Here is a 23,458-nt window from a genome sequence, read left to right on the forward strand (position 1 = left end):
GAATATGTGTGTGTTTATGATTGTGGTTATAGTTTGTTTGGTTGTTAGTTTGTCTGTCTTTTTGCACAAAGTCCGCGAGCATTGCCACTTTTCATTTCACTGCACATCTCGTATGTGTATGTGACGAATAGACTTGACTTGACTTGCCCTGGGGTGCTGATACCCTGTGGACTGTGGTGGTTCAACCTGCCACTGGGCTTCACTCGACTGATTTGGCCAACCTCTTAGAGAGTACTAGCTCCTCACCAAGCTCTCCCAGGCACTTTTACCTGCCCTGGTGGATCTTGAGACCCTTCTCTGATGTTATCTTTTCCCAGCCACAGATGCAGCTTCGTAGCCCATTATTCGTAGTCTGATATTATTATTATTATTATTATTATTATTATTATTATACCAAACTAACCTAAGCAATGGGTGTGCAGGTAGACAAAAGTGCTGGAGAAACTCAGCGGGTGCAGCAGCATCTATGGAGCGAAGGAAATAGGCAACGTTTCGTCCCGAAACCCTTCGGGTTTCGACCCGAAACGTTGCCTATTTCCTTTGAGTTTCGTCCCGAAACATTGCCTATTTCCTTTGAGTTTCTTCCCGAAACGTTGCCTATTTCCTTTGAGTTTCGTCCCGAAACGTTGCCTATTTCCTTTGAGTTTCGTCCCGAAACGTTGCCTATTTCCTTTGAGTTTCGTCCCGAAACGTTGCCTATTCCCTTTGAATTTCGTCCCGAAACGTTGCCTATTCCCTTTGAGTTTCGTCCCGAAACGTTGCCTATTTCCTTTGAGTTTCGTCCCGAAACGTTGCCTATTTCCTTTGAGTTTCGTCCCGAAACGTTGCCTATTCCCTTTGAGTTTCGTCCCGAAACGTTGCCTATTTCCTTTGAGTTTCGTCCCGAAACGTTGCCTATTTCCTTTGAGTTTCATCCCGAAACGTTGCCTATTTCCTTCGCTCCATAGATGCTGCTGCACCCGCTGAGTTTCTCCAGCACTTTTGTCCGCCTTTGATTTTCCAGCATCTGCAGTTCCTTCTTAAACGATGGAGGTGCAGATTGCGTTCCCGGGTGGAATCACATCCCATTGACGGCCGCCTTGCTTCATGACGTTACATTGCGTTCCTATTTGCAGATGATCAGCGGCGGACGATTTACGAATACCACAGGGTGGAGATGGACATGAGTGTCATCAAGAGCAACTCTGCCTTAGAGTTCACGCCGGTTTCCAGTAAGTTACATTTTTTCATGGAGTGGCCTGCTCACTCCACGATCTCGGATGTAGACTGCATGCCCAATCTCCTGCTGTGCGAGACCTCCGCATGGTTCTCCAATTGCAAGATAGGACATCGACAACTCTGGCACAGGGACAGGCCCTTCGGCCCACAAGGTCTGTGCCAAACATGATGCCAAGTTACACTGATTTCACATAGAAACATAGAAAATAGGTGCAGGAGTAGGCCATTTGGCTCTTCGAGCCTGCACCACCATTCAATATGATCATGGCTGATCATCCAACTCAGTATCCCGTACCTGCCTTCTCTCCATACCCCCTGATCCCTTTAGCCACAAGGGCCACATCTAACTCCCTCTTAAATATAGCCAATGAACTGTGGCCTCAACTACCTTCTGTGGCAGAGAATTCCAGAGATTCACCACTCTCTGTGTGAAAAATGTTTTTCTCATCTCGGTCCTAAAAGATTTCCCCCTTATCCTTAAACTGTGGCCCCTTGTCCTGGACTTCCCCAACATCGGGAACAATCTTCCTGCATCTAGCCTGTCCAACCCCTTAAGAATTTTGTAAGTTTCTATAAGATCCCCCCCTCAATCTTCTAAATTCATGGTCCATAGCATTCCATTCCCTTCATTCCGAAGAAGGGTCTCGACCCGAAACGTCGCCTATTCCTTCGCTCCATAGGTGCTGCCTCACCCGCTGAGTTTCTCCAGCATTTTTGTCTACCTTCATATACATGTCTCTATTTAGAAGCATCTTAAATGCCACTATCTTATCTGCCTCCACCACCACCACCACCCCTAACAGTGCGATCCAGGCACTTCTTTGTAAAAAATTGCCCCGCTCATTTCCTTTAAACTTTCACCTTAGTGTTATGCTCTCTCGTCTTTGATATTTCCACCTGAGATAAAGGTTCTGACTGTCAATGTGGGCTCGTTGGCCATCGGTGCCGACTCTACCTTTTCATACCTCTGGTGTCCCTCTCCCCTGACTCTCAGTTTGAAGAAGGTTCTCAACCCGAAACGTCACCTATTCCTTTTCTCAAGAGATACTGCCTGACCCGCTGAGTGACTCCAGCTTTTTGTGTCTATCTTTGGTTTAAACCGGCATCTGCAGTTCCTCCCCACACAAGAGTTGCCTTTGCTCAAGCATCTTCCTTTGTCTCTGGAGCGGATTGGGACCCTGTAGCTTTCATCATTGGAGACAAAGATTTGCATTTGTGTCACACATTGACTCCATCTACACCTCACGCTGCCTCGGCAAGGCCAGCAGCAATCATCAAGGACGAGTCGCACTCTGACCACTCCCTCTTCTCCCCTCTCCCATCGGGCAAAAGGTACAGAATTCCTCCAGATTCAGAGAGCAGTCCTGAACTACTATCTACCTCATTGGTAACTCTCAGACGATCTTTGATCAGACTTTACTGACTTTACCTTGCACTAAACATTATTCCCTCACCATGTTCATAGCAAAAGGATTTGAGTATCGGAGCAGGGAGGTTCTACTGCAGTTGTACAGTGTCTTGGTGAGACCACAACTGGAGTATTGCGTACAGTTTTGGTCTCCTAATCTGAGGAAAGACATTCTTGCCATAGAGGGAGTACAGAGAAGGTTCACCAGACTGATTCCTGGGATGTCAGGACTTTCATATGAAGAAAGACTGGATAGACTCGGCTTGTACTCCCTAGAATTTAGAAGATTGAGGGGGGATCTTATTGAAACTTATAAAATTCTTAAGGGGTTGGACAGGCTAGATGCAGGAAGATTGTTCCCGATGTTGGGGAAATCCAAAACAAGGGGTCACAGTTTAAGGATAAGGGGGAAATCTTTTAGGACCGAGATGAGGAAAACATTTTTCACACAGAGAGTGGTGAATCTCTGGAATTCTCTGCCACAGAAGGTAGTTGAGGCCAGTTCATTGGCTATATTTAAGAGGGAGTTAGATGTGGCCCTTGTGGCTAAAGGGATCAGGGGGTATGGAGAGAAGGCAGGTACAGGATACTGAGTTGGATGATCAGCCATGATCATATTGTATTGTATAGTATAGTATAGTATATCTTTATTGTTATTTTCCTGAGTACTCGCATACCCAGAGGAAACAAAAAAACCTTACTCAAACCAGTGTCCATTCAGTGTGCAGTAAAAAAATAAATAGAAATAAAAATACATATATCATGAACAAGTTTAACACTACTCTCAACTAAACATCAACAGGCGTTCCGATCGGCAGCGGCACGACAGTGGCTCTGTCCAGGTTGGTGGTTGGTGCGCGATACTTTGGCAGGGGGCAAAGTCCGTTTAACAGTCTTATAGCCTGCGGGAAGACTGTATTGAATGGCGGAGCAAGCTCGAAGGGCCGAATGGCCTACTCCTGCACCTATTGTCTATGTTTCTATGTTTCTATGTATCTATACACTGTAAATGACATGATTGCAACCATGTATTGTCTTTCCGCTGACAGGTTAGCACGCAACAAAAGCTTTTCACTGTACCTCGGTACAGGTGACAATAAACTAAACGGAACCGAGTTGAGCTGAAGTCAATGTTATGATCATGAGAACACAGCAACTCTTTTCCGCAGGTCCCACCTGCCTGCGTCTGGCCCATGTCCTTCCAAACCTTTCCTATCCACGTAGCTGTCCAATATCTTTTAAATGTTGTGACTGCGCTCGCCTCTACGTACGTGTTCTACGTACGCACCTCCCTCCATGTGAACAAGTTAGCCCACAGATCACCTTTAACTCTTTCCCCTCTTACTTTAAGAGTCACGCGTGTTTAATTGTCTTATATACCAAGCACGGAGGAATAGTTCTTTGGAATAAATCTCATCAGCAAGTTGCCTTGGAGCAGCGAAGCGATGGCCAAGAAAGCACACCGGCACCTCTACTTCCTTACGAGGCTTAGGAAGTTCAGCATGCCCCCCAAAAACTCTCACCAACTTCTAAAGTAGAAAGCATCACAGCTTGGGATGAGAACAGCTCCATCCAAGACCACAGAAATTGCAGAGAAATGTGGACGTAGCTGAGACCATCACACACACCAACCTCCCATCCATCGATTCCATCTACACCTCACGCTGCCTCGGCAAGGCCAGTAGCATAATCAAGGACCAGTCTCACCCCGGTCACTTCCTCTTCTCCCATCTCCCATCAGGCAAGAGGTACAGAAGTTTGAAAACGCACACCTCCAGATTCACTGTTTAAGAAAGAAATGTAGATGCTGGTAAAATCGAAGGTAGATACAAAATGCTGGAGTAACTCAGCGGGTGAGACAGCATCTATGGAGAGAAGGAAATGGCGATGTTTCTGGTCGAGACCCTTCTTCAGTCTGAAGAAGTCACACTCTCCTTTCGGATCAAGGCATGAAAGGGCCTCGACCTGAAACGTCACCCGTTCCTTCTCTCCAGGGATGCTGCCTGTCCCGCTGAGTTACTCCAGCTTTTTGTGCCTCTGTTGGGTTAGTTTTCCCACAATATGGGGCTAGCACAGCAGATAGGACTGACTTGGATCGCCGAAACAGTGTGGGAGAGAGCCAAGGAGCGTTTCACAAACAAGGGATCAAATCCCGGTCATTTTAATGGGAGCTGAGGGAGCTAATGGGATAAATGGGATAAATGGGAATGTGGCAGAAACCAGGAGGAAGGGCGGAGACTGTAAACTGGTCTCGTCCCAACATAAGTAATTCCATGCCGTCAACCTTATAGCCAGCCACGCATGTTCTCTGCACCCACAGAACTGCAGTACTGAAGTAAACAGTGTTCTTAAAGTGAACACAGAATACTAAAGTAACTCGGTGGGTCAGGCAGCATCTCTGGAGAAAGGAATAGTTGACTTTTCGGGTCGAGACCCTTCCTCGAATATGCAGTTACATAGCATTGAAAGTAATATAAGAACACTACTAATAAGAACTCCAGATGATCTTATTGTTGGCCAGGAAGAAGGTCATTTGGGATGCCAATCTTCAAGGCAGTTCATAAGGTCATAAGTTCTAGGAGCAGAATTAAGCCATTCGGCCCCATCAAGTCTATTCTGCCATTCAATCGTGGCTGATCTATCTCTCCCTCTCAACCCCTGACTCATTCACCTGCCTTCTCCCCATAACCCCTGAAATGGCGATTTGCGGTCTTTTTGGTTTCCTCTCCGGGTCAAGTCAATGGATATATTGTTTAGGGAGAGATTGACAGATTCTTGATTAGTACTGATCAAGTACTAATTAGTACTAATTAGTACTAATCAAGAATCTGTCACTCTCCCTAAACAATATATCCATTGACTTGACCCGGAGAGGAAGCCGAAAAGACCGCAAATCGCCATTTCAGTGTCAAACGTAAAAACACTCATTTTTACGCTTTGCCGAGATAAAGTGGAGAACACTTCTCCTCTTCTGAAACTTCTTTGCAGCAAAGATTCACAATGGAAGCACTTCATGCTTTGAATCCCCACAGAGACGGGTGTCACGGTGGCGCAGCGGTAGAGTTGCTGCCTTACGGCGCCAGAGAGCCGGGTTCGATCCTGACCTCGGGCCGTGTCGGTACAGAGTTTGTACGTTCCCCCTGTGATCGGTTGGGTTTCCTCCCACACTCCAAAGTCGGACAGGATTATAGGTTAATTGGCTTCAGTAAAATTGTCACTTGTCCCCAGTGTGTAGGATAGTACAAGTGTATGGGGTGATCGCTGGCCAGTATGGACTCGGTGGGCCGAAGGGCCTGTTTTCCCCCTGTATATCTAAAGTCTTAAGTAAAGAGGTGAAAAACAGGTGTTGCCTCTTGTGCGATTGAATTTCTAAAGTCCAAAAGTCAGTTTAACTCTCTATCTTTCGTGACTGTGGGCTGATAGGGGTAGCTCCCTCCATACTATTTGGTGCAGTAACTAATTCCAGGGATAGACACAAGACACTGGAGTAGCTCAGCGGGAAAGGCAGCATCTCTTGAGGGAAGGAATGGGTTACATTTCGGTCCGAGACCCTCCTTCAGACTGAGAGTCAGGGGTGAGGGAGACACAGAGATATGGAAGGGTAAGGTGTGAAGATGAGAGATCAAAGGAGACGAAGTGCAAGGAAAATGTCAGCTGAAGGGGAAGGCACACAACCAGTAAAATCTAATCAGGAGGGAAGTGAAACTAGTCGGAGAGCTGGGATGGAGAGAGAGGGAAAGCAAGAGTTACCTGAAGTTAGAGAAGTCAATATTCACACCGAATGTGGACACAACATGCTGAAGTAACTCAGCGGGTCTGAAGAAGGGTCTCGACCCGAAACGTCGCCCATTCTGAAAGACTGGATAGACTCGGCTTGTACTCGCTAGAATTTAGAAGATTGAGGGGGATCTTTTAGAAACTTACAAAATTCTTAAGGGGTTGGACAGGCTAGATGCAGGAAGATTGTTCCCGATGTTGGGGAAGTCCAGAACAAGGGGTCACAGTTTAAGGATAAGGGGGAAATCTTTTAGGACCGAGATGAGGAAAACATTTTTCACACAGAGAGTGGTGAATCTGTGGAACTCTCTGCCACGGAAGGTAGTTGAGGCCACAGTTCATTGGCTATATTTAAGAGGGAGTTAGATGTGGCCTTGTGGCTAAAGGGATCAGGGGGTATGGGAGAGAAGGCAGGTACAGGATACTGAGTTGGATGATCAGCCATGATCATATTGAATGGCGGTGCAGGCTCGAAGGGCCGAATGGCCTACTCCTGCACCTATTTTCTATGTTTCTATGTTTCTATTCCTTCTCTCCAGAGATGCTGCCTGACCTGCTGAGTTACTCCAGCATTTTCGATTTTGCCAGCACCTGCAGTTCTTTCTTACACATTCAATATTCATAGCGCTGGGTTGTAAGCTGCCCAAGCGATTCTGTAACAGTTTTCCTCTGTCTGTTTCCTTCAGTAGTGCACTGAATTCATGCCACCGTCTCCTCTCTCTCACTCACAGTGTGTCTGCAACACCTGAGTTGTAACGCCTGTGTCAATGCTGAGGATCGCTTCAACTGCAGCTGGTGCGGCGTGCTTCAGAGGTAAGATTCTCCCACCGCTTCCCCACCTGCTCGCCGGAGCTCACTCACAGGGCAACGCGATCGCCCACTACCTACTCTCCCAACGGCACTTATTATGACTTTTGTTGGCGGAAACGTCTTTGAATTTTCCCATGCTCTCAGAACAAAGGCCTAATTGGACTTTCCTCTGTGTCAAAGATAGACACAAAAAGCTGGAGTAACTCAGCGGGACAGGCAGCATCTCTGGAGAGAAGGAATGGGTGACGATTCAGGTCGAGACCCTTCTTCTTCAGAAGTTCAGAATTAGGGTCTCGACCAGAAAAGTCACCCGTTCCTTCTCTCCGGGGATGCTGCCTGTCCCGCTAAGTTACTCCAGCTTTTTGTGTCTATCCTCGGTTTAAAGGGCCGAATGGACTACTCCTGCACCTATTGTCTGTTGTCTATTGTCTAAACCAGCATCTGCACTTCCTTCCTACACATTTCCTCTGTACCAACCTGGTGAGGTGGCCAGGACTGAGCAAAGATGGTTGTTGCTGTTTAGAGTGGGCATCCTTGACTGAGCTTAGAAAACAATCTGGAACTATTTAACGCAACTCATCAAACAAGCAAGGTCGAGGCCAGAGTTGAGTTTACTTGCGTTTACTAGAGTTAACTAGCGGTTACTAGAGTTTACCAGCGTTTACAATACAATACAATACAATTTATTGTCATTTGAGCCTCAGTGAGGCTCAAACGAAATTCCGTTTCCACAGCCATACAAACAAAGACAATTCCTAGACATACACACAATTTAATTCACACAAACATCCATCACAGTGGACCCACTGTGATGGAAGGCAAAGTCTTTTCTCTCCCCTGTTCTCCATGTCTCTCCCGATGTCCAAGCCCCAGGCGGGCGATGATAAGTCCCACGGCCATTTTAGGCCGTGCCGGGCGATTTACGGCCCCGCTCCCGGTCTAAAAGTCACTGTGTTGGAGCCCCCGGCGGGCGCTGTAATGTCCCACGACCATGAAGCCGTGCCGGGCGATGTACGTTCCCGCTCCGGGTCGTTCCAACCCCGCGACACGGGCTGGAGAGGTCGCGTTGCGGGAGCTCCGGGAAGCGGTCTCTCTCTCCCCCCGGACCCGCGAGCTCCCGATGTCCCAGTCCACCGGACCTGCGGCTGCGTTGCTGGAGCCTCCGAGCCCCAGGAGTCGAGTCGCAGCAGCGAGTCACCGCCGCTCCCCACGCTCCGAGGCCGGCCAGCCCCACGATGGTGAGTAGTCCGCAGCTCCGCAGTCTCCCGAGCCCCCGGGTCGTTCAGGTTGGAGGCCGCTCCACGGTGCTAGGCCCCAACGACAACGGAGACCCGACAGGGAAAAGGTCGGGACTCCTGTACAGGGAAGAGATTTTAAATGGTTTCCCCCTGCCCCGGCCCCCCACATATACACATTTAAAACCAGTATTAAAAAACACCAACACTACATTTAACTAGACAAAAAATAAAAAAAGACAGACAGGCTGTAGGGGCCGCTGCAACGGGTTTACCATTATTTCATGCGTCTACTAGCCTTTAATTTAGTTGGGTTGCGTTGGGTTGCTTTGGGTTGCGTTGGGTTGCGTTGAGTTGAGTTGAGTTTATTGTCACGTGTATCAAGGTGCAGTGAAAAGCTTTTGTTACACGCTCTCCAGTCAGCAGAAAGACAATACATGATTACAATCGAGCCGACCAACCGAGATAGTTGGAAGTAGAAATGAGGAACTGCAGATGCTGGTTTACAAAAAAAAAAGACCTAGTGCTGGAGTAGCCCAGTGAGTCAGGCAGCATCTCGGGAGAACATGGATGAACAACGTTTCAGGTTGGGGCTCTTCTAAAAGTCCCCAGCCAAAACATCACATATCCATGTTCTCCTGAGATGCCGCCTGACCCGCTGAGCTATGTATCTTCCGAGGCCAGAGATAGACCTTCTAAGGGTCTCCTAGGGTTTCAGCGAGGAATAAATTAAGGAGAAAGCACTTGTAATTTCATTAGTAGACAAAAATGCTGGAGAAACTCAGCGGGCGAGGCAGCATCTATGGAGCGAAGGAATAGGCGACATTTATGCACCTTTCAGAGTGTCACTACCAACAACTCTCTCCAGATTCCACCACCCACCTGTTCACAGTGAATGGCCAAGCCCTGGGGAGTGTTGTAGAGTCGAGAGAGTGTAGCTACTTAATTCCCTGAATGTAGGGTAGATAGAGTGGTCAAGAAGGCTTTCGGAATATTGCCTGTCATCAGTCAGGGATAGAGTATCGAAGTTGGGATGTTATGTTACAGTTACAAGGTGTTGGTGAAGCCACATTTGGAGTATTGTGTTCAGTTTTGGCCGCCCTGCTATAGGAAGGGTGTAATTACACTGGGAAAAGTGCAGAGATTTACGAGGATGTTGCCAGGACTTGAGGGCTTGAGCAATAGATTGGACAGGCTAGGACTTTATTCCTAGGGTGATCCTAGGACGACAGATGGCACAATGGGCTAAGTGTTCGGCTGGCAACCGGAAGGTAGCCGGTTCGAATCCCGCTTGGAGTGCATACTGTCGTTGTGTCCTTGGGCAAGACACTTCACCCATCTTTGCCTGTGTGTGAATGTGTGTGAGTGATTGGTGGTGGTCGGAGGGGCCGTAGGCGCAGATTGGCAGCCACGCTTCCGTCAGTCTGCCCCAGGGCAGCTGTGGCTACAGAAGTAGCTTACCACCACCGAGTGTGACTGAGGAGTGAATGAATAATGCGATGTAAAGCGCCTTGAGTATTAGAAAGGCGCTATATAAATCCCATCCATTATTATTATCTTGTAGATGCGGATAAAATCATGAGGAGAATGGATAGGGCAGGGGTGGGGAACCTTTTCATGCTGGAATGCCACATTAAGTTAGCTATAATCTAATAAGGCATCATCCAAGAAACCTCAATTAGATATACATCCAAATGTACATTATTTTGTTAAAATAGCCCTCTTGACTTACTAATGTTTTAATTGTGGCCATCAGTCGGGGAGGATTATTTCATCGAATCTTCTTTCACTCTTTGGTATTTTAAATACATTCATATTAAGATTAAAATTAAAATAATAAAAGACGAACAAAAACATATTAATAAAAATAAAAGGATTTGTTCTACAAAATTTGGATTCATTCAAAAGGCCGCACTTAAGGCCGCATGTGTCCAAAAGGCCGCAGGTTCCCCACCCCCGGGATAGGGCGAATACACAGAATCTTTTATCCAGAGTAGGGGAATCCAGAACCAAATGACACAGGTTTCAGATGGAAGGGGAAAGATTGAATAGGAACCTGTGGGGCAACCTTTTCACACAGAGGGTGGCGGGCATATGGGAACAAGCTACTAGGGCAAGTAGTTGAGGTACAATAACAACATTTAAAAGACATTACGACTGGTACCTAGATAGGAATATTTTAGAGGGATATGGGCCAAACGTGGGCAGGTGGATCTAGCTTCGATGGGGCATATCGCAGGGTTTCCAACCACTCTGCATGTCTTTGAGGTGTGGGAGGAAACCGGAACTGGCCTCTGTAGTGTGAAGAGTCAAGAGAGATTTATTGCCATGTGTCCCAGATAGGACAATGAAACTCTTGCTTGCTGCAGCACGACAGAATATGTAAACATAGTACAGAACAGGATAAAGTTCAACCCACAGATAAACTGCAATAGGCTGTTATTGTTCAGAGTTTGTCTGATGGCCTGTTCAATAGCCTGATGGCTGTGGGGAAGAAGCTGTTCCTAAATGTTCCCGATGTTCGGGGAAGTCCAGAACAAGGGGTCACAGTTTAAGGATAAGGGGGAAATCTTTTAGGACCGAGATGAGGAAAACATTTTTCACACAGAGAGTGGTGAATCTCTGGAACTCTCTGCCACAGAAGGTAGTTGAGGCCACAGTTCATTGGCTATATTTAAGAGGGAGTTAGATGTGGCCCTTGTGGCTAAAGGGATCAGGGGGTATGGAGAGAAGGCAGGTACAGGATACTGAGTTGGATGATCAGCCATGATCATATTGAATGGCGGTGCAGGCTCGAAGGGCCGAATGGCCTACTCCTGCACCTATTTTCTATGTTTCTATGTTTCTAAACCAGGATGTTCCAGATTTCAAGCTCCTGTACTTTCTTCCCGATGGCAACGGAGAGATGAGTGTGTGGCCAGGATGGTGTGGGTCTTTGATGATGTTGGCAGCCTTTTTAAGGCAGTGACTGCGAGAGATCCCTTCGATGGTGGGGAGGTCAGAGTGGATGATGGACTGGGCAGTGGACACAATTTTCTGCATTCTTTTCCGCTCCTGGACGTTCAAGTCACCAAACCAATCTCACTTTCTCTCTGCAACCTCCTTTCTCTGCCGAGCCCGTAAGCTTTTGAATTTCATCCCCAATCATCTCTCAACCTCTTGCCAACTTTAAGATAATAATAATAATAATAATAATAATAATGGATGGGATTTATATAGCGCCTTTCTAATACTCAAGGCGCTTTACATCGCATTATTCATTCACTCCTCAGTCACACTCGGTGGTGGTAAGCTACTTCTGTAGCCACAGCTGCCCTGGGGTAGACTGACGGAAGCGTGGCTGCCAATCTGCGCCTACGGCCCCTCCGACCACCACCAATCACTCACACACATTCACACACAGGCAAAGGTGGGTGAAGTGTCTTGCCCAAGGACACAACGACAGTATGCACTCCAAGCGGGATTCGAACCGGCTACCTTCCGGTTGCCAGCCGAACACTTAGCCCATTGTGCCATCTGTCGTCCCAAGATGCTCCTTAAAACCTTTCTCTGTGGGGAATTGTCTTAACATCTCCTAACCTGGCTCAACTTCATGTCAGGACAAGATGATAGAACCATCTGGACAGGAAGGGAAATCGGGAAAAATATCAAGATTGTTCTCTACTTCCCGTCCTGGATTCTCCGCTCTGATCCTCAGCTTGAGTCGTAGAGCCGCAGAGAAAAGAATGGCGCAGCGGTAGAGTTGTTGCCATACAGCGCCAGAGACCCCGGTTCGATCCTGACTATGGCTGCTGTCTACACGGAGTTTGTACATTCTCCTCGTGACCTGCGTGGGTTTTCTCCAAGATCTTCGGTTTCCTCCCACACTACAAAGGCCTACAGGTTTGTAGGTTCATTGGCTTGGTAGAAAATGTAAATTGTCCCCAGCATCGGATAATGTTAATGTGCTGGGATCGCCGGTCGGTGTGGACTCGGTGGGTCGAAGAGGCTGTTTCCGCGCTGTATCTCTGAACTAAGCTCAACTAAAAAATACAGCATGGAAACAGGCCCTTCGGTCCGCCAAGTCTGTGCCAGCCATCAACCATCATTCACATTCATCCTTAAATGAATCCCATTTGTTTTATTCTTCCTAGTTTGTCATCGACCCAACCCCAGATTCTACTTCTCGCCTATGGCCAGTTATCTACCCAACTAAAAAAAGTGTTAGTTTCGTGTAGTTTTGAGATAGATCCAGAACAAGGGGTCACAGTTTAAGGATAAGGGGGAATTCTTTTAGGACCGAGATGAGGAAAACATTTTTCACACAGTGAATCTCTGGAATTCTCTGCCACAGAAGGTAGTTGAGGTCAGTTCATTGGCTATATTTAAGAGAGAGTTAGATGTGGCCCTTGTGGCTAAAGGTATCAGGGGGTATGGAGAGAAGGCAGGTACAGGATACTGAGTTGGATGATCAGCCATGATCAGCCATGAATGGCGGTGCAGGCTCGAAGGGCCGAATGGCCTACTCCTGCACCTATTTTCTATGTTTCTATATAGCACGGAAACAGGTTCTTCGGTCCACCAAGTCCATGCTGACCTGTTCACACTAGTTCTATGTCATCCCACTTTCACACCCACTCCAAACAAAAACTAAACTAAATCTAGTTTGTACATCCATTTGCCATCAAATGTCAGTTCCGTCTCATCTGGAATAGGGTATGTGTAAGCTCACTGGCTACAGGGCAGAGCAGTTGTTACATGGAGCCCTGGGGAAGCGTAAAACAAACATGAAACCAACATTACTGAATCATTTCATTCATGTGTTGAAGACTCCTTTCTGCCAATTAGATGGGAAATCCACACGATATAACACAACGTCCTTGGCCAGGCCCTCTCTGCAGCACCTCATTAACTCCAGCTGTCTCAGTGAAGAAGAATACTTTGGTCTTAAAGATTCACCGGCAGATTAAATTATGAAGACTAGTTCCGTGTCATTGGTTTGCGATCATCCTGACAATGGAGCTCAAGGGTGTGATCTGAACCAGACTCAAAAAATTATTTTATTGGGTACATTTCAATAAACTATTCTGATGGATAGGAATGGATCTTATAGAAACTTACACAATTCTTAAGGGGTTGGACAGGCCAGATGCAGGAAGATTGTTCCCGATGTTGGGGAAGTCCAGAAGGATAAAGGGGAAATCTTTTAGGACTGAGATGAGAAAAACATTTTTCACACAGAGAGTGGTGAATCTCTGGAATTCTCTGCCACATAATGTAGTTGAGGCCACAGTTCATTGGCTATATTTAAGAGGGAGTTAGATGTGGCCCTTGTGGCTAAATGGGTCAGGGGATATGGAGAGAAAGCAGGTACAGGATACTGAGTAGGATGATCATCATGGCGGTGCAGGCTCGAAGGGCCGAATGGCCTAATCCTGCACCTAATTTCTATGTTTCTATGTTTCTATGAATGGTTTAGAGGGATATGGGCAAGCGGAGCTTTCTTAGATGGGGTAACTTATAGGGGCTGTTTCCGTGTTGTACGACTCTAACACTCTATGTTTAGTTGTAGTTTAGTTTAGAGATACAGCGTTGAAACAGGCCCTTCGGCCCACTGAGTCCGTGCCGACCAGCGACCACCCCCGTACACTAGCACTATCGGACACACTGGCGACAATTTACAATTTTACCAAAACCAATTTTACCAAAGCCTACAAACAGGGCTGCACAGTGGCGCAGCGGTAGAGTTGCTGCCTTACGGCACTTGCAGCGCCGGAGACCCGGGTTCGAACCTGACCACGAGCGCTGTCTGTACGTATTTTGTACGTTCTCCCCGTGACCTGCGTGGGTTTTCTCCGAGATCTTCGGTTTCCTCCCACACTCCAAAGACGTGCAGGTTTGTAGGTTAATTGGCTTGGTATGAATGTAAATTGTGTGTAGGATAGTGTTAATGCTCGGGGATCCCTGGTCGGCATGGACATGGTGGCTGAAGGGCCTGTTTCCGCGCTGTATCTCTAAACTAAACACTAAAAGATGACAGGGATAAAGAAAAGTGATTAATGTAGAACGAGCGTCTGATGTTTGCTGAGGGGCATGTTTCCATTCTTTGATGATCAATACTTAATAAAATACAGCACTAATTGGCACCAGAATTGATATAATTGATAGTACAGTGACCAAGGGCTCATAAGGTCATAAGTGATAGGAGCAGAATTCGGCCATTCGGCCCATCTACTTTACTCCGCCATTCAATCATGGCTGATCTATCTCTCCCTCGTAACTCCTATCTCCTGCCTTCTCCCCATAACCTCGTACTAGATAGAATTTATCTATCTCTGCCTTAAAAATACAAATTGACGGCCTTTGGTGGCAAATAATTCCACAGATTCACCACCCTCTCGCTAAAGAAATTCCACCTCATTACCTTCCTAAGGAACATTTTTTTAGTTCCGAGGCTGTGACCTCTAGTCCTAGACTCTCCCACTGGTGGAAACATCCTCTCCACATCCACTCTATCCAAGCCTTTCACTATTTAGTACGTTTCAATGAGGTACCCCTTCATCCTTCTAAACTCCAGTGAGTACAGGCCCAGTGCCGACAAACGCTCATCATACGTTAACCCACTCATTCCTGGGATCATTCTTGTAAACCTGCTCTGGACCCTCTCCAGAAGCTGCACATCCTTCCTCAGATATGGTGCCCAAAACTGCTCACAATGCAGCCTGACCAGCGCCTTATAGAGCCTCAGCATTACATCCCTGTTTTTGTATTTGAGCCCTCTTGAAATAAATGCTAGCATTGCCTGTGCCTTCCTTACTACCAAATTGCAGATGAACTTTTTGGGAATCCTGCACCAGCACCCCCAAGTCCCTTTGCACCTCTGATTTCTAGATTCCCTCCCTATTTAGAAAATAGTCTACGCCTTTATTCCTACTACCCAAATGTATGCCTCCACACTTTGCTACACTATATTCCATCTACCCAGTTGTCTTTGATCACTGCTATTGATATTTTTTACGCTTTGCCTGAGCATGCAATTAAATTTCTTCCCGTGGTGAATATTCACATGCAAAGTCAAATAGCGCCGCAAAGGACAAATTCTTAAAGGATTGGACAGGCTAGATGCAGGGAAAATGTCCCCGATGTTGGGGGAGTCCAGAACCAGGGGGTCACAGTTCATAGACATAGACATAGAAAATAGGTGCAGGAGTAGGCCATTCGGCCCTTCGAGCCTGCACCGCCATTCGATATGATCATGGCTGATCATCCAACTCAGTATCCTGTACCTGCCTTCTCTCCATACCCCCTGATCCCTTTAGCCACAAGGGCCACATCTAACTCCCTCTTAAATATAGCCAATGAACTGGCCTCAACTACCTTCTGTGGCAGAGAATTCCACAGATTCACCACTCTCTGTGTAAAAAATGATTTTCTCATCTCGGTCCTAAAAGACTTCCCTCTTATCCTTAAACTGTGACCCCTTGTTCTGGACTTCCCCAACATCGGGAATAATCTTCCTGCATCTAGCCTGTCCAACCCCTTAAGAATTTTGTAAGTTTCTATCAGATCCCCCCTCAATCTTCTGAATTCTAGCGTGTACAAGCCGAGTCTATCCAGTCTTTCTTCATATGAAAGTCCTGCCATCCCAGGAATCAGTCTGGTTCAAGAATATGGGGTGGGCCATTTAGGACTGAGATGAGGAGAAACTTTTTCACCCAGAGAGAGAACACTCAGGTTGAATCCTGGCCTTCAACGTTGTCTATGTGCAACTTTCACATTCTCTCCGTTTCTCCAGTTTCCTCCCGTATCGCCAAACCATCTGGATTGGTAGGTTAATGGAACACTGTAAAGTGGCCGTCGTGTTTAGGTGGATGGGCCAGTTATCGTGAGGGCAATAAGAGGCACAGTGGGTAGAACTGCAGCCTCTCAGTGCCGAAGATCCGGGCTAGATCCTGACCTCGGGTGCTGCCTGTGTGGAGCTTGCATGTTCTCCCTGTGACCACGTGGGTTTCCTCTGGGTGCTCTGGTTTCCCACCCACATCCCAAAGACAATAGGCAATAGACAACGGGTGCAGGAGTAGGCCGCTTCGCCTTTCAAGCAAGCACCACCATTCACTGTAATCATGGCTGATCATCCACAATCAGTACCCCGTTCCTGCATTCTCCGCTATCTTTAAGAGCTCTATCAAACTCTCTCTTGAAATTATACCAAGAATTGGCCTCCACTGCCTTCTGAGGCAGAGAATTCCACAGATTCACACTCTCTGGATAAAAAAGTTTTTCCTCATCTCCGTTCTAAATGAAGTTTATTCTTAAACTGAGGCCCCTCGTTCTGGACTCCCCCAACATCGGGAACATGTTTCCTGCCTCTAGCGTGTCCAACCCCTTAATAATCTTATATGTTTCAATAAGATCCCCTCTCATTCTTCTGAATTCCAGTGTGTGCAAGCCCAGTCGCTCCATTCTTTCAACATATGACAGTCCCGCCATCCCGGGAATTAACCCGGTGAACCTACGCTGCACTCCCTCAACAGCAAGAATGTCCTTCCTCAAATTTGGAGACCAAAGCTGCACCAGACATGTGGGTTTGTAGGTTAATTGCCCTTGGGAAGTGTGCAGGGAGAGGATGCAGAAGTGTGATAACATAGAACTAGTGCGAGCGGGCGATCGATGGTCGGCATGGGCTGAACCTAACAGGATCAAAAAAAGGGAAGATAGACAAAAGTGCTGGAGAAACTCAGCAGGCACGGCAGCATCTATGGAGCGAAGGAAATAGGCAACGTTTTCAGCCGAAACCCCTCTTCAGACTGATGTGATGGTGGGGGCGGGAGAAAGAAAGGAAGAGGTGGAGCCAGTGGGCTGAGGGAGAGCTGAGAAGGGGAGGAGAAAGCAAGGACTGCCTGAAATTGGAGAAGTCAATGTTTATGCCACTAGGGTGCAGACTGCCCAAGCGTAATATGAGGTGCTGCTCCTCCAATTTCCGGTGGTCCTCACTCTGGCCATGGAGGAGGCCGAGGACAGAAAGGTCGGATTGGGAATGGGAGGGAGGGCGAGTTGAAGTGCTGAGCCACCGGGAGATCAGGTTGGTTATTGCGGACCGAGCGGAGGTGTTGGGCGAAGCGATCGCCAAGCCTACGCTTGGTCTCACTGATGTAGGGCAGCTGACACCTAGAGCAGCGGATGCAATAGATGTTGCGCTTATTTCGCATGGGCAGTTTGCACCCCAGCGGTAGGAACATTGACTTCTCTAATTTCAGGTAGTCCTTACTTTCACCTCCCTTTCTCAGCTCTCCCTCAGCCCACTGGCTCCTCCTCTTCCTTTCTTCCTCCATCCCCCGCCACCTCCACCCCACCCCCCTCCCCCCCACCCCCCCACCCCCAAACTAACCTAAGCAATGGGTGTGCAGGTAGACAAAAGTGCTGGAGAAACTCAGCGGATGCAGCAGCATCTATGGAGCGAAGGAAATAGGCGACGTTTCGTCCCGAAACCCTTTGGGTTTCGACCCGAAACGTTGCCTATTTCCTTTGAGTTTCGACCCGAAACGTTGCCTATTTCCTTTGAGTTTCGACCCGAAACGTTGCCTATTTCCTTTGAGTTTCGACCCGAAACGTTGCCTATTTCCTTCGCTCCATAGATGCTGCCTCACCCGCTGAGTTTCCCCAGCATTTTTGTCTACCTTCGATTTTCCAGCATCTGCAGTTCCTTCTTAAACAGGATATAAAAGGGAGTTTACCCAAATTACCCACCGCCTCAAAAACATCACAAGAAGCTCGAGCACATCTGTACATGGAACACGGGTTAGAAGGTTGAAGTACTTCCTTATTCATTGAACAAACGAACAGCTGGGTCAAGCTGCCAGAGTCTAGTGCCAGCAACTAAATGGCTGAACCCTCGAAAACGTACAGTTAATTAGGAATCGTCTGTAACACGAGATTGGATCCAGCCAGATATGCTGTCCCTAAGTGGGAGCAGATGTGGGTCTGTCTGAAAAATACTGATCCAGGGTGGATTTCTACTGCTTGCCTTGCAATGTTCTCTGCTTTCTTTAATGCTTTCATTCACATGCATTTGAAAGTCCCCGCATCCCGGCGAGCTGAAGAATAGGATGAATGAACTCCCAGGTTCTACAGGGAGTTTAGAAGAACTAAGGACCTGGGTCTTGTTTCCATTCACCCCCTGCATTCCCTCTCTCGCCATCCCTCCTCCACCCAAGTCGTACCAGCTTCAAAGCCGTCTCATTATTTGTACTCGTTAGCCAACAGCTAACCCAATGGCATGTTTCTGAGGAAGGGTCTCGACCCGAAACGTCACCCATTCCTTCTCTCCAGAGATGCTGCCTGACCCGCTGAGTTACTCCAGCGTTTTGTGTCTATCTTTGGCCTGTTTCCTTTATCATCGTTACATTTTTGCATATCTTTCATTTATTTGTTCTGCATTTCTCTATTTCATCGTCCATGCCTCTTGTTTCACTTTCCCATGACTCTCAGTCTGAAGAAAGGTCTCGACACGAAACGTCATCTATTACTTTTCGCCATAGAAACATAGAAACATAGAAACATAGAAAATAGGTGCAGGAGTAGGCCATTCGGCCCTTCGAGCCTGCACCGCCATTCAATATGATCATGGCTGATCATCCAACTCAGTATCCTGTACCTGCCTTCTCTCCATACCCCCTGATCCCTTTAGCCACAAGGGCCACATCTAACTCCCTCTTAAATATAGCCAATGAACTGGCCTCAACTACCTTCTGTGGCAGAGAGTTCCAGAGATTCACCACTCTCTGTGTGAAAAATGTTTTTCTCATCTCGGTCCTAAAGGATTTCCCCTTTATCCTTAAACTGTGACCCCTTGTTCTGGACTTCCCCAACATCGGGAACAACACTTACAACAGCGCCAGAGACCCGGGTACGATCCCGACTACGGGTGCTGACTGTACGGAGGTTGTACGCTATCCCCGTGACCGCATGAGTTCTAAAGATGTGAAGGTTTGTAGTCTTAATTGGCTTGGTAAAAATTAAATTAGATTAATTTCTAGTTTTAGACTAAACTAGAGGGCCAAGTAGGAAGACCAGCAAACAGACCAGCCATTTATTGCATAAACCACTGCTGCTCCTATGTCTAACGTTCTTTCATTCTGAAAGGGTAAATGAAAATTTATAATGAACATTTAACAAATCTGGGCCTGTACGCATTAGGTCGTAATGTCACAATTAGGCCATTCGGCCCATCAAGTCTACTCCGCCATTCAATCATGGCTGATCTATCTCTCCCTCCTAACCCCATTCTCCTGCCTTCTCCCCATAACCCCTGACACCTGTACTAATCATTTGCTGGTGTTTAGAAGGATGTTTGATGAACCTGTGGGATTTATTGCCACGGATGGCTGTGGAGGCCAAGTCATTGGGTATTTTTAAAGTGGAGATTGACAGATTGTTGATTAGTATGGGCGCCTGGGGTTACGGGAAGAAGGCAGGAGAATTAAGTTGGTGGAGTAGATTTGATGGGCCGTATTGGCCTAATTCTGCTCCTATCACTTATGGACATGGCTCGCTGAGTTCCTCCAGTATTTTGAGCTGTGGTTAAGATGTCTTCAGCTCCTCGCACCTGCAGCCCATCAAGAATGTATGTATTCACACACCTATATACCATTTCAATCTTTAAAGTGTATCAATATTGGTACGGTGTAACAACACTAATTTGGCTGTTTGACGTGAACTTATGAGGAAGTCTTTCAAAGGAAAGAGCCTAGCTAAGCAGAGCTATTAGAGGAGGTGTTGGTGTAGTATTGGCTGAGCAGCATCCATGAAAGGATTGTACTCGCTAGAATTTAGGAGATTGAGGGGGGATCTTGTAGAAACTTACAAAATTCGTAAGGGGTTGGACAGGCTAGATGCAGGAAGATTGTTCCCGATGTTGGGGAAGTCCAGAACTAGGGGGGTCACAGTTTAAGGATAAGAGGGAAATTTTTTAGGACCGAGATGAGAAAATCATTGTTTATGGGATATCCAACATTTTCTATGGATCATCCAACTCAGTATCATGGGATACTGAGTTGGATGATCAGCCATGATCATATTGAATGGCGGTGCAGGCTCGAAGGGCCGAATGGCCTACTCCTGCACCTATTTTCTATGTTTCTATGAATGGAAGAAGGGAGATGAGAGGATGAGTGGAGGGTGGGCCAAAGGTGAGTGCTACAGGAAAGGGTTTGAAGACAACCACATGAGCAGACTATTAGTTTAGTTCAGAGATACAGCGCGGAAACAGGTCCTTTTGCCCACCGACCATCCATCCCCGCACGATGAAGCCCCTGTCCCACTTTCCCAAGTTACTCACGAACTCTCCCGAGTTTTCCCCTTGATTCGAACTCGGGGAATGTCAGTAGCGAGCTCGTAGGAGTACGTAGCGGCTCGTAATGCCAGCCGTAGGAACTCGGGGCATCAGGTAAGTCGGGACGTTTTTTCAACATGTTGAAAAATGTCCACTAGTTGAAAAAATGGCCCCAAGTACCTACGAATGGCTATTACCATAATTTTCCAAGTTCGAATAAAGGGGAAAACTTGGGAGAGTTTGTGAATAACTCTGGGAAAGTGGGACAGGACCTTAACATTATCCTACACACATCATGGACAATTTTATAGCCGATGAACCTGCACAGGGAGGAAACCGGAGATCCCAGGGAAAACCAGGTCATGGGGAGTAAGCACAAACTCCGTACAGGCAGCACCCGTAGTCAGAATCAAACCAGGGTCTTTGGCGATGCAAGGCAGCAACTCTACCGGGCTAAACATCTGGTCCTTTTGGTACACCCGATTCTTCAGTGGTCTGATCCCTCCCAACAACATAAATCTGTATCAGTGTTACGCCCTTTATATCAAACCACTGCAAGGCACTTCACCGTGAACTTTGGCAAACAAAATCTGTCACATAATGAAAGGTTGGGTCCAGATGATTAAAGGGATTAGTCAAGATATTGGGTTTAAGAAGATGTCTTGAAGGAAGATTGCCATGGCGCTGCGGTAGAGTTGCTGCCTTACAGCGCCAGAGGCCGTGGTCTGATCCTGACTACGGGGGCTGTCTGTACGGGGTTTGTACCTTCTCCCTGTGACCGCGTGCGTTTTTTCTCCCGGAGCTCCAGTTTCCCCTCACAACCCAAAGAGGTGCAGGTTTATAGGCTAATTAGCTTCTGTAAAAATCAGCCCTATTGAATGTAGGATAGAAACATAGAAACATAGAAAATAGGTGCAGGAGTAGGCCATTCGGTCCTTCGAGCCTGCACCGCCATTCGATATGATCATGGCTGATCATCCAACTCAGTATCCCATCCCTGCCTTCTCTCCATACCCCCTGATCCCTTTAGCCACAAGGGCCACATCTAACTCCCTCTTAAATATAGCCAATGAACTGTGGCCTCAACTACCTTCTGTGGCAGAGAATTCCACAGATTCACCACTCTCTGTGTAAAAAATGATTTTCTCATCTCGGTTTTTTTTCATTAACTTGCCGGCACCCGTCATAGTCGCGGCAGGTCGCCCAAATTATTCGACATGTTGAAAATCCAGCAGCGACCAGAAAAAGGTACGACTCTTTGGGCGACTACTCACGACCATACAGGCTTCGTCCCGTGACATGGTCGACATGGGACGCCTGTATGGTCGTGAGTAGTCGTTCAAAGAGTCGTACCTTGTTCTGGTCGCCGCTGGATTTTCAACATGTTGAACATTTTCGGCGACCTGCCGCGACTATGTCGGGTGCCGGCAACTCGCCGAAAAATTTGCGTAAGTGGGACAGGCTCTTAAGGGTGCTCGCTGGTCGGCGCGGACTCGGTGGGCCGAAGGGCCTGTTTACGCACTGTATCACTAAACTAATTTAAAGGACAGGGAATGACCACTGCGGCATCAAGGCAACGTTTATTCCTGTCCCCAAAAAAGAATCTGCTCTTATTTTCGTTGATTCATCCAAAACACAGCTGACAGTGGAAAGCTAGCGATTCAGTTATTTATTGGCCTTGGGGGAGATCTTTGGGAGGGATCGGCACTCTTAGCAGGAAAATTAAACACAAGTCCGTTGCCAAAATTGACTGTCCTTGCCAGACAGCACACAGATGCTCGCAATGCCTCAGCGTTGGCCTTTTCCATCTGTTGCCCAGACCGAACACACGAAAGAAGCACGGTGGTGCAACGGTAGAGTTACTGCCTTGCAGCGCTGGAGACCCGGGTTCGATCCCGACTACGGGCGCTGTCTGTACAGAGTTTGTACGTTCTCCCTATGACCAGTGTGGGTTTTCTCCGAGACCTTCGGTTTCCCCCCCACACTCCAAAGACCGTACATCTTTGTAGATTCATTGTCTTTAGTGTAGGATTAATGTGCGGGGATCGTTGGTCTGTGTGGACTCGGTGGGCCGAAGGGCCTGTTTCAGCGCTGTATCTCTAAACTAAACTAAACCAAACCACGCCAGATTCAGCGACAGTTTCTTCCCAGCTGTTATCAGGCAACTGAATCATCCTACCACAACCAGAGAGCAGCGCTGAACTACTATCTACCTCTTTGATGCCCCTCGGACTATCCTTGATCGGACTTTGCTGGCTTTACCTTGCACTAAACGTTATTCCCTCATCATGTATCTATACACTGTAAATGGCTAGGTTGAAATCTTGCATTGTCTTTCTGCTGACTGGTTAGCACGTGACAAAAACCTGTTCACTGTATCTCTGTACACGTGACAATAAATGAAACTAAACTGAACTAAGCTCTTAACTGTTTGGGTTTGTGGACGCCAATGCTCTGGCACAGAGGCGAGGGTGTGTCACAATACATCTGTTTAAACAAGCTGGCACATCACCGGCTATTAATATCACAGCAGATGAAGTATTTCTGGGCAGTGTGGTGGTCTAATTTTTAAGTTCATCTAATCTCATTAGCAGTACTATTTTGGAAAACATCTGGAGACTTTCCTGATGCCTCTCTTGGTACGAGTAGAGCCTTGTGCTGAACTGATCCAGATGTTCCCAGATTAGCCATGAAGTCTTT

The 23,458-nt window shown here is 47.2% G+C and overlaps 1 protein-coding gene across 2 annotated transcripts in view; it reads left to right on the forward strand.

Annotated features, from left to right (window-relative positions):
- plxdc1 (plexin domain containing 1) overlaps positions 1–23,458 on the forward strand; it is a 186,092-nt gene that overhangs the window by 111,436 nt on the left and 51,198 nt on the right. For both annotated transcript variants that reach the window (XM_033034877.1, XM_033034878.1), the window contains exons 8-9: positions 1,116–1,211; positions 7,135–7,216. In XM_033034877.1, coding sequence (XP_032890768.1) covers positions 1,116–1,211; positions 7,135–7,216 — 178 coding nt within the window. The remainder of the gene's footprint in view (positions 1–1,115; positions 1,212–7,134; positions 7,217–23,458) is intronic.

Source organism: Amblyraja radiata, chromosome 16, assembly GCF_010909765.2.
Source record: "Amblyraja radiata isolate CabotCenter1 chromosome 16, sAmbRad1.1.pri, whole genome shotgun sequence".
NCBI classification, from domain to species: Eukaryota; Metazoa; Chordata; class Chondrichthyes; order Rajiformes; family Rajidae; genus Amblyraja; species Amblyraja radiata.